General features: G+C 39.4%; 1 protein-coding gene across 1 annotated transcript in view; it reads left to right on the top strand.

Moving 5' to 3' along the window:
* SNX9 (sorting nexin 9) overlaps window positions 1-10866 on the top strand; it is a 105724-nt gene that overhangs the window by 40660 nt on the left and 54198 nt on the right. The window contains exons 7-12 of the mRNA XM_019526743.1: window positions 312-343; window positions 639-792; window positions 5494-5578; window positions 6691-6816; window positions 7089-7206; window positions 9812-9942. Coding sequence (XP_019382288.1) covers window positions 312-343; window positions 639-792; window positions 5494-5578; window positions 6691-6816; window positions 7089-7206; window positions 9812-9942 — 646 coding nt within the window. The remainder of the gene's footprint in view (window positions 1-311; window positions 344-638; window positions 793-5493; window positions 5579-6690; window positions 6817-7088; window positions 7207-9811; window positions 9943-10866) is intronic.

Raw genomic sequence — 10866 nt, 5'->3', positions numbered from 1 at the left:
TGAGGATTATCTGAACAGTGATAATCTGAGGGAGGGAGCCGCTAAGAACAGTGGTTGCTGTGAGGTACAATGGTGGTCCCTCAAAATATTTCCTTTTGAAAGTTTCAGTGACATACAACAATCCATCTTTTCAGAATCTCCTGAAGAATTATCAGGTGAGAGTCATGCTGATTAATCCCTAGCACACTGTTCACATAAATGGAGTTTTGTTGACAACAGATGGCCTTAAATCTGGGTCTACCTGCTTCTGTCATTAGGACTGGCCAGTGACTTTAAGTCTTCTAACCTTAGGAACTGGAGTGTTTCAGAGGATTTTTTAATCCTTGCAGCACTGAAGGTGGAGGTGAAGGGAAGGATTTGTATATGGGGTAGACTAACTTTACAGGGTCAGTTAAGTGCATCCTTACTGTAATACACTCACATTTTTAGAAACCTGTTACAAACATACCATGTTGTTAGTCTGTTTATTTTGGTGGGGCTTTGACACATTCTGCATGCATAGCCAAAGTTGGGCTGAATTACTTCTCGGTATCTTCTGTGTTTTTTGTTTGTTTTCTCACGAGTCTGGGAGCATGCTGGCTGAGAGGGGATCCTTTTGGACTTGTACAGTAACTAATTTTTCTCTTTGTCCTCTTCAGCAGCTGCTGACGATGATGATTGGGATGATGACTGGGATGACCCCAAATCCGCTTCACCACAGTATCTTGGTTATAAGGAATCTGAGCCTTCTGAGGCAGGGGGCCCTCAGCGTGGAAATACTCGGGGAGCTGCCATGAAACTACCACTTAACAAGTAATGATTAGCAAACTAGGAAAAAAACACTGTGTATAGATTGGAAGGGAATTATGAAATTGCTGTATGTAATAGTCATATTGTAAAGGCTTTTGATATGGTCTCCCACAGCATTTTTGCAAGCAAGCTAAGGAAGTATGGGTTGGATGAATGGATGAAGGTGGATACAAAGCTGGCTGGATTGTTGGGCTCAACGGGTAGTGATCAGTGGCTCAATGTCCATTTGTCAGCCAGTATCAAATGGAGTGCCCCAGGGGTCAGTCCAGGGGCCCGTTTTGTTTAATACCCTCATTAACTATTTGGAAGACGGGGTGGATTGCACCTTAAGCATGTTTGTGGATCACACCAAGCTGGGGTGTCTAGTGTATATGCTGGAGGGTAGGGCTAGTGTTCAAAGTGACCTAGACAAAATGGATGATTGGGCTAAAAGAAATCTCATCAAGTCCAACAAGGACTAGTGCAAAGTCCTGCACTTAGGATGGAAGAATCCCATACACCACTACAGGCTTGGGACCAACTGGCTAAGCAGCAGCTCTCCAGAAAAGGCCCTGGGGGTTACAGTGGACAATAAGCTGGATACGAGTCAGTGTGCCCCTGTTGCCAAGAAGGCTACCAGCATACTGGGTTGCATTAGCAGTAGTGTTGCAAACAGATTGAGGGAAGTGATTATTTCACTGTATTCCACACTTGGTGAGGCCACATCTGGAGTACTGTGTCCAGTTTTGGACCCCCTACTATAGAAAGAATGTAAGCAAGAATGTGGAAGGGGCTGGGGCACATGACTTATGAGGAGAGGCTTTAGAAACTGTGCTTATTTAGTCTGGAGAAGAGAAGACTGAGGGGGGATTTGATAACAGCCTTCAACTACCTGAAGGGTGATTTCCAAAAAGTCTGGATCTAAACTGTTCTCAGTGGTGGCAGATGACAGAACAAGGAGCAATGATCTCTAGTTGCAACTAAGGGAGGTTAAGGTTGAATAGTAGGAAAACTGTTTTCACTAGGAGGATGGTAAAGCACTAGAATGGGTTACTTGCAGAGATGGGCGAATCTCCACCCTTGGAGGTTTTTAAGGCGTGGCTCGACAAAACCTTGGCTGGAATGATTTAGTTGGGAATGGTTCTGCTTTGAGCAAGGGGTTGGACTAGATGACCTCCTGAAGTCCCTTCCAAACCTCATTTTCTATCTTTCTAAGTCCTATCTTTTTAAGCAGTCTTTTAATTAATTTTTTAGACTGAAAGATGTTATACATGCTGCAGTTTTGAAAACCTGTATGGTGCCAGGGATGAAGCTAAAAGGAAAAAAAACACTTGAATTGTGGCCTTTCAGTTGTCACTCCTATATAGAAATATATGTTGCATTACCCCAAACTGGGGGTAAGGTCCTTTAACCAATTTTTGTTTTCTACAAGGAATTTTCTTTTCTTTTTGTTTTTTAATGACTATATTAGTTTTAAGGACTTTATCCTGATATTTATTATCTTAGGAATAGTTGCAATAATAAAGCTGTCATAAATTTTGTATAATGCCATGTCTGTCTGGATGCTACATCTCTCTTCTCTTTAAATAACACAATTGTTTACTGATCTCCCAATGTGTGCAGTCAAAGAAGCATATCAGATTTATTTGGGGAAACATCTAATTTTTACTCTCCAGCTTTTTAATAGTAATTGATGTGTATAAAAGCTGGCTGTGTGTAGTCCAGACTTGTTTGGCAGTGCAGCAGAACCTCACAATAGGCACTTAACCAAGTCCTAATGCCTGATCTGTTGTTGGTTGTGGTTGATGATCTAGTTTGTTGTTTAGTTTTTGCTTTAAAACTCTCCAAAGCCTTATGTAAAGTAAAATCAGAAGACATAGAAAATACTTGGATGGCAAACAAATGATATGCTTATTTTATTGGCCTGTATACAAACTTTTATGTGTACTAATTTCCATTGCTTTTGTTTGCTTAAGACAGAGGTTGGCGGCTGACAGCCCACAGGGTTGATTTGGCCTGCAGAGCCATGGGACTTTGACAGTAAGGTGCTTTGTCCACGCCATAGCCAGGTGGTGGAGAGAAGAGGTAGCAACCAGGTTATAACGCCAGCCTGTTTTGGACCTGAGCTGGGTTGTTCTGGCATGTTGCCAGAAAATGATGCTGACTGCTGGCTTAGGTTTATAGTACATCTTGTCAAGACACAGCTGTTTCTGCAACTGAGCAGTGCATGTAGAGTTATTGTCTTTATTTTAGTTTTTAATGTAAGAAAGACTAGCTCTTACATAGATGAGTAAAACTTTATAGACAATTAGACCAAATAGCAACAAGAACTCTCCTAAAGAAACCACAAAGTGTACTTCTAAAAGACTTCTGTTCACAGGCTGGTAGTTTTAGGTAGGTGTTTATAATATGCGGTTGTTCAGATCAGAAAGCCCTGTGGGTGTTTGATGGCCAAACACTAGCTTCATGTTTGCCTATACAATTGCATTTCTTAAGTATTTGCCTCCCGAGCTAATATTAAAGTTGTGATTTATCTTTGTTTTATTTATTTCTTTTATTTTACTCAAATGTAACCTGAGTGGGTATTTATTTAAAGTCAGTCAGTAAGAGCGCAGGACTTTTGCAATTGATAACTAAGGCTACATACAAATGTTCAGTTTCTAAGTGGAGATGAGTGATTTCTCCTGGTAGACAGCAGAAGTTTGCAGACTTTTTCAGGCTCTTTTTCCCAAAGCAAAAATGGTCTCTCTGGAAGGAAAATAACAGGAACAACTGGGATTAAGTCAGTTCCGGGAGAGTTTCTCCAGAGGACCAGCAGGAATGGAGTTGAAGGAAAGGCTCCTGTGCCTTCCCAAGACTGGGGTCACCCCAGTCTTGAGAGAGCTGCTCCCATCCATCCTGTAGACCTGGGGGGAAGGAAGGGGAATAGCAACTGCTAGCTGCTCCCTCCTAATTTTTTCTGCCAGAGTCCCTTTTGTTGCACTGTTCCCTCTTCTCAGCTGCCAGAGCCATGAGGCACAGCCCCTTCCCCAAGGGGAGCAAGTGTCTAGTTTTGGGAAGGCACTAGAGACTGTCTTGCTGCTCTCTCCTCCCTCCCCAGACCAGTCCAAGAGGTGAAGAAGAGGAGCCACGTTGTTTCCTGTCTCTTCCCTAAGCTGGATGCTGCTCTGTTTATGATGGGTTTTGGGACTTTGCTTCCTCTGGTCTGCCCTGCCCTTGAAAATGGGGAAAGGGGTGGAGAAGGCTGCTCCTTCACCTTGTTCCCCAGAGGCTGGTCTGGGGCAGGTGTTAAGAGTCTCTCTCTGCTGCTTCATTTTTTCCCTTCCCTCAATCATCCCCTTGAGACCAGGAATAGTTGGAACAGGCACTGCTCCCCTTGTCTTCTCCAGACTGGAATCTCCCCAGTCTCAAGAAGGCATGGAAAACAGGGGGGAGGGAGGATAAGGCTGCAGACTGAGCAGCTGTACTGCTCCCTCTCCTGGAAAGGTTCTACCAAGAGAAATTTCTCCCAGTGGAAATCAGTGTCTTCACACAGCCTAAGACCCCAATCTAGTAACTGCTACCAAAAAAGATTTTCTTGTGAAAAGTCCCATTAGTCAGAATGCTCCCTCTGTGCACTTTCCCTTGGCTCCAAGGGGGTGAGTATACATTGAGAAATTGATTCTTCTTAGGGGGGAGGAAATACTTGCATGAATATGGTACAGAATCAAGCCTGTGGTTCCTACAGACAATCTAATTTTATTTGCTTTTCCTCTTCAAAAAGTCTCAAGTGGTAAAACAGGATGTGTAGACTCATCTAGTAACAAACAGCATCATCTTTTGTAATAATAAACATGCTAGAACTGGATTAACATCTGTTGTTGACTTTGAGAAACTGTTTAGTTTATAATTGAGAGAATGTCAGTAGAATAGAAAATGGTCCTTACTGCTATGTGAAGTCCTGCTTCAGTCCTGTAACTATTCTTATTACAGTGATATATTTTGTAGTGTGAAAAGTAGAATCTATTTAGAATAACCAGCATTAACACCCGAAACCCTCCGATTTTTAGGGTGTTAACATTTATTACAAGTCATACTTCACTACTTTTGTTGCTCCATATAAACAGCAGCTGCTTGGCAGCATTTCAAGCAGTGGGCTAACTTCTGTGAGTCCAGTCATCTCATTGAATACAGAGGAAATTGGACCTACCTGGCATAGTTAAGATAAACTATGATTTAAGGACATAGGACTATCAGTCTTTTCTTTAAATTCTACTTGGATGAATTGTGCATATCACGGTGTTCAGGACCACTAGGTAAAATTAATATTGTAACTCATAGTAACTTGTTTTTTCTACTAATGATACCTGTGAATTCAAATGACTCTAGTTGATGGGTGATGAATGATGCAATAAAGAATCAGTTGTTACTGTATGTACCAGAGTCATGCTCATTCTGATTGGCTTTGCACATCAGACCAATTGTGAGGCTCAGACCATGAGAGACCAGCTTGCCTGAAGGGTATGTCTTAAGGCATTCTGCACTTTTCATGAATTATGGGCTGGGCTGCTCAAGAGCTGAAACTCTCTCAAATAAAAATTAACCATCAAAGCACTCCATAACTAATGCAAATTTAATTTGGTGTAATTTAAATTTTCTCAATCACTTTTCCTTAGCACATTAAAGTTTTTTTAGGCTTTTTTTTCTTCAGGCAGGAAATACTGAATCTGTCATTTCTTTGACCAGGTTCCCTGGATTTGCAAAACCTGGAATGGAACAATATCTGTTGGCAAAGCAGCTAGTGAAACCCAAAGAGAAAATTTCCATAATTGTAAGTTGTGTTCCTTATAATTTTTTTTTTCTTTAGCTTCATTGTCTTCTAAATATCTTTCAATTAATCCCAGGATGGAACTAAAAGCATAATTTGGTAATTTTAATACCAGATATGTAGTGGATAGTGTGGGGGGTTTTGGTTTGGCATCTCTTTGTGTATATTTATGGGAATTGTGCAGTTAAGGCCTTGTTTCTGACAAATGCAGAGTATCTTTAACTCCAGTCAAGACTGAGAGTCCAGGAGTACCTTTTAGAATCAAACTTACATACAGAAATGTAGGCAGGCTAGCTATGCAGGCAGCATTAACACATTAGCAAGCACAGTTAAAGTGGTAAGGAATAAAAAGGTGTAAGCATGAGTCTGTTCTTGCCTGTGTCTTCAGAGCCTCACTTCTACATGCAGTTCCACCAAATACAATGGGACTACGTACATAAAGGTGTTCAAGATTTGGTCATTGTGTCAGAAAAATCACTTAACCATAATTAATGGACTAATACAGAGAGTTTCAAGTGGAAAAAATCATAGTGGGTAGCATCTTTTTAAAACCATCATATTTCTTGATTACAATAGTGGATTTCTTAAGTAGAATAGATAATAAAGGAAAATTGCCTGTAACAAGAAAAATAACTTATGACAAATATTCGGGTTTTAAATGGCTCTCCTAAAAGTTATTTCAGTTGTATTATGTACCCCTCATTAGTTCATCAATTAGAGGCAGTAGCCTGTGAGAGAATCTCATGGTGCAGAGGCACGAAGCCCAGAGTGACCCCTGCAAGCTTCTGTTAAATACCCTCAAATCTTGGTCCAGTCCCTGGGAGTGGAGAGTGCCTAATGCCCGCCATTGAAATCACTAATAATACTTTGCTGTGCTGGACCTTAAACAGGGCCCTGATATGGCATTAGTGTTCTGATTTAAGGTGTAAGTTCTCACTGAAATCCATGGAAGTCTTCCAAACAAATTAAGCTCATGATCTGACCTTTCAAAAAAAAAAAAAATGTATAGCATATAACTAAAAAGAAAAGAAAAAACCTTAGTTGCTTTCCTGTTTAGTGATGGTCTGTCATGGTACATGCCCATTTATAGTATTAATGCTTATGATTTCTTGTAGGTTGGTGATTATGGGCCAATGTGGGTTTATCCTACCACCTCATTTGACTGTGTGGTGGCAGATCCCAAAAAAGGTTCCAAAATGTATGGGTTGAAAAGCTACATTGAATATCAGCTCACGTGTACTGTAAGTATGTCTGACCTTTAGTTCTTTACTGTGTACGTATGTTGATATGGGGCTGAGAGTGAAAAATCGATTTTAGGGAACACTCTTATTTTGGACATTTTGTCAGTGTTTTCATCATGGTAGACTAAATCTAATATTTAAACAATAAGTATTTTGGATTTCTTGCAAACATTTCGCTCGAGCTAGTTGGTGGCCCTAAAAGTTTCCATAAGACTAAAGTCTTTCTTTAAGGATATGTTAAGCAAAAGTGCTTTGTTTTGTCTGTTTTACAGAACACAAATCGATCAGTCAACCACAGATATAAACACTTTGACTGGTTATACGAGCGTCTCCTAGTTAAATTTGGATTAGCCATTCCAATCCCATCTCTTCCAGACAAGCAAGTAACAGGTAAGCAAGTTCCCAAGGGGAAGGGGAGGAAACATTTGCATAATGGTCATCTTGGGCATCTATACACATGCTGAGGGTGGGGGGGGCACTTTTAATTAGAACAGTTCCAAGAGCCGCTGTAACTGGTGCACAGAGCATCTCGTGCATCAGCGTCATCACGCTTCAAAATGATGGCGGGGGCACTTTAGATAAAGTCCACTTGTCTGTTTTGAAGTGTGGAGGTGCTGTTACATGAGACACAGGAGCTGGCTGGAGCGCAGCAAGTACAGCACAGTCAGAGCAACTTCCCCACTTGTGTATAGGCCCCCTTTGTTTTGTAGCGTCTTTGAAAGGGTGGCATAGCAGCATTGCTTTGAACACTGAAAATTCTTTTGGATGTGACTGACTAATGATAATCTGATTGGTGACATGTGTCACTATCTATTCAAAACTCAGTTTTGTTCTTTTCCAGACCAGAAGCATAAAAGCACTATAGAGAAAGTGCACCCAATCCTGGTAGGAAAGTTTCTTATACAACAACCCCTCAGACTGTCTTGGAAGTGACTTAAGTTTTGTTTTCATTTGATCAGACTGATCTATAACATAGAAGCTTTAAAAACTTGGAGCAGGAGGGGAAAACTGAAACTTGTTTGGAGGGAACAGAGGAACCCAGGCAGTGTGCTGTTAGTTCTCTCTTCAGAAGTTCCTGTTTTTCTGATGGCTTATTGTCACTTGTTTGTAAAAAAGCCAGATAAAAGTGCATGCCATTTACAAGGCATCCAGCACCCTGTTATAGTATCAGGTAATTTGATCAAACCCTTTTGAAGCCTTTCTGTTGATTTTTAAAGAACTTTGAATTGAGTCCTTAGTGCTGTTAGTTGTTCAGTTCATCGCGCATTAAGTGTGTCTGCATTTTAATACTGTTTTATGGCTAACAGTAATGTATTTTTTTGAGCAAGTGTAGGGACTTGACCCAGGAGAAAAATCTATAATTTGTATGTTCCGATGAAAACGTTATGCAGCCATTAAGGCACCCACTCAAAAACAAAAGCACAAAAGCAGGCGTTTAGCCAACCATGTGGCCTGTTCGTACCACTGAAAATGCAACAGTGTCTGTGTGTGTGAAGAAAGTTGAGCATTGATACAAATGCTGGGATAAGTGCCGAGGAAACTGAAAAGTAAGGAAGTGATTTTGTTTTTTCCTTAGCTAGGCTCCTACTTAGAATTCTACCAGGGTTTGTTCTTAAACGTGTGCACATGAACTAAAAATATACTAGAAGACCTGATGGTGTGACTCTAGATTTCCTTATAATTGGCTCCATAAAAGACTCAAAAGGGACTCTGGCATCTCAATCAACTCTTGTCTTCTGATTTTTGTTGTGGGTATTATGTGAGGGAGGGCTGTTTTGCTTGATTTATGGTAAGAAGGGGTGTTTGTTTCCTTCTTGGAGAGGAAGTTAAATGAAACACTTGGAAAATGATAGACATCTTTCATCATGCTCAGGAGGCTCCTTTCAGAGAACTGCTGTGTAGAAAAATGGCTTTTATAGGCACTAGAGAGGAAACCCTACTATTGGGCCAACTGATTACTGCTTTGCTCGGAAGAGAACATTAATAGGAATCATGTTGTTGCTGGCAACTAGGTGCTGAACCATGCACATGCACAGGTTCCAAATACATTGCCATCCACGTTTCTTTACCATCTTTCAGAAGCTATTGAAACTTCAGTGCAGCTTGAGGGTAAAAACATTCTAATCATGAAACCTCTCTTTAAGTCTTCATGACTTCTAGTCAATTAGTAGCATGGATATTTCTCCTATTTCTTATTTGTGTGTGTATAGATTCTTTACCTTAGGGTTTTTTTTAATATTGCTTGTTTTAGTTTTGTGTGGGTTCCCAGGCTGCTACAGTAATTGTGGGGCAGGTGTACTTTAAAAAGAGTTCACTCCTTCAAAGTCTGCCTGCCATCTATACTTGTATGAGAATTGAAGAGGGTAATATGCTGTCACAGTGTATTATCTGTTTCAGATATATCCTTTTCGTTATGTACTGTGTTGGAGTCTTCAGATTTGATAATGAAGAAAGCTTTTTTTTCCAATTTTGAACATAAGACCTTGTCTTTTAATTTTAACAAAAGAGGTCACTTTTAATACATAGTGATAGAAACAGTGTTTCTTGTATTCTATCAATTTACTAGCTTTGAAACATAATAGTTTCAGTTTCTATAGTTACAAAAGCTGTCACTTTACGAATATCAAACCCTCCTATCCCTGTATATTCTTCATTTCTAGTGTGCATCTCCCACTTAAAAATGTATTTTGGTAGTGGTTCTTTTTGCCTCTCTTTCATTTTTAAACATGTCATTCACTTTTCAGAGTGATACAAAAATGATTTAATAAAAATGTTACCTGGTCATTATTTAAAACTAGTAATTTTACCTACCAGTACTTCATATTTCCCACTTTCTAGAGTTCATTCATTTCCCAAGATACAGCTGTTACATTAAGGTAACTTCATCCATTTTATAATCCATCAAACTCCAATAGAAGAGAGCCTCTCATTTTTAAAGATAATTGTGGATACTTCTAAAGTGGCAACATAGTAGTTATTATTCAGTTTATTGCAGGGCGTTTTGAAGAAGAATTTATCAAAATGCGCATGGAGAGGCTCCAGGCTTGGATGAGTAGGATGTGTCGTCATCCAGTTGTTTCAGAAAGTGAAGTTTTTCAGCAGTTCCTTAATTTCCGGGATGAGAAGGTAGAAAACCCAATCAAAACATGGGGGGACTGTTTATTGTGCATAATGGCAGATGGGAGCTAAATTTTGTACCCTACTCATAAAATGTATTGATTTCTGTCTGCCCTCCAGTGGGCAGTAATTGAGCTGTAAATTGCTATAGGTTTGGTAGATTTGGTTCACTGCTTTTACCTGGGATTAAGCTTGTCAGCTGAAACTTTATTACCATCTGTCCTAAGTAGAAAGATGGTGGTGTCCCAATGTAGACTTGTTTGGAATTGGAAAATTAACAGTTCTTGTAATTATTTTGGAATCTTCTTTTAACGCAGCTGTTTATCTCCAACAAATAGAGCAGCCATACTTGTTGCAGAGGTCTTAGAACTGGTATCATTCTGGCAATCTCTTGATAGACATACTGCAATTAACCCTATATAACTGGCACCCTTTTTAAAAAAAAAAGCCAAACAAAATTGAACGTATAAATGAGAAATAAAAGCTTAATGGAGTACATAAGTAAAATATAATTTATCACAGTTGGTGAAAAGCCAGAACAGTTTTTTGCAGTTTGCATCCAAACTGGTCATTAGTTTCTGGTGCCAAAATCTGAATGGGCATTCTCGTGACTTTTGGCCTTTAACTTGCTAAAACTTTAGCTTGGAAATTGACTAATTTCCTGCTGCTATTCCTACTTCTTAAAATGATCAGCTGGGAATTTTTTTTAACTAAATCATTTGAATCTCTTAACCATTTTTATTATGGCAATTCACTGGTATCAAATAGAAGTAATACAATTGGAATGTAATTTTTAAAAGAAAAATAATAGTATATACATATGCAAATCATTTGACACAGTAATAAGAAAACTAATTTCTGTTTTGAATCTATTTGTTTATATTACACAAAGTTTTCTTATTTTCAGGTTAGTACCATCTTCTAGAAAATGAA

Source organism: Gavialis gangeticus, unplaced genomic scaffold (assembly GCF_001723915.1).
Source record: "Gavialis gangeticus isolate Ggan-Ray unplaced genomic scaffold, GavGan_comp1, whole genome shotgun sequence".
Taxonomy (NCBI): Eukaryota; Metazoa; Chordata; order Crocodylia; family Gavialidae; genus Gavialis; species Gavialis gangeticus.
This window is presented reverse-complemented; position numbering and strand designations above follow the sequence as displayed.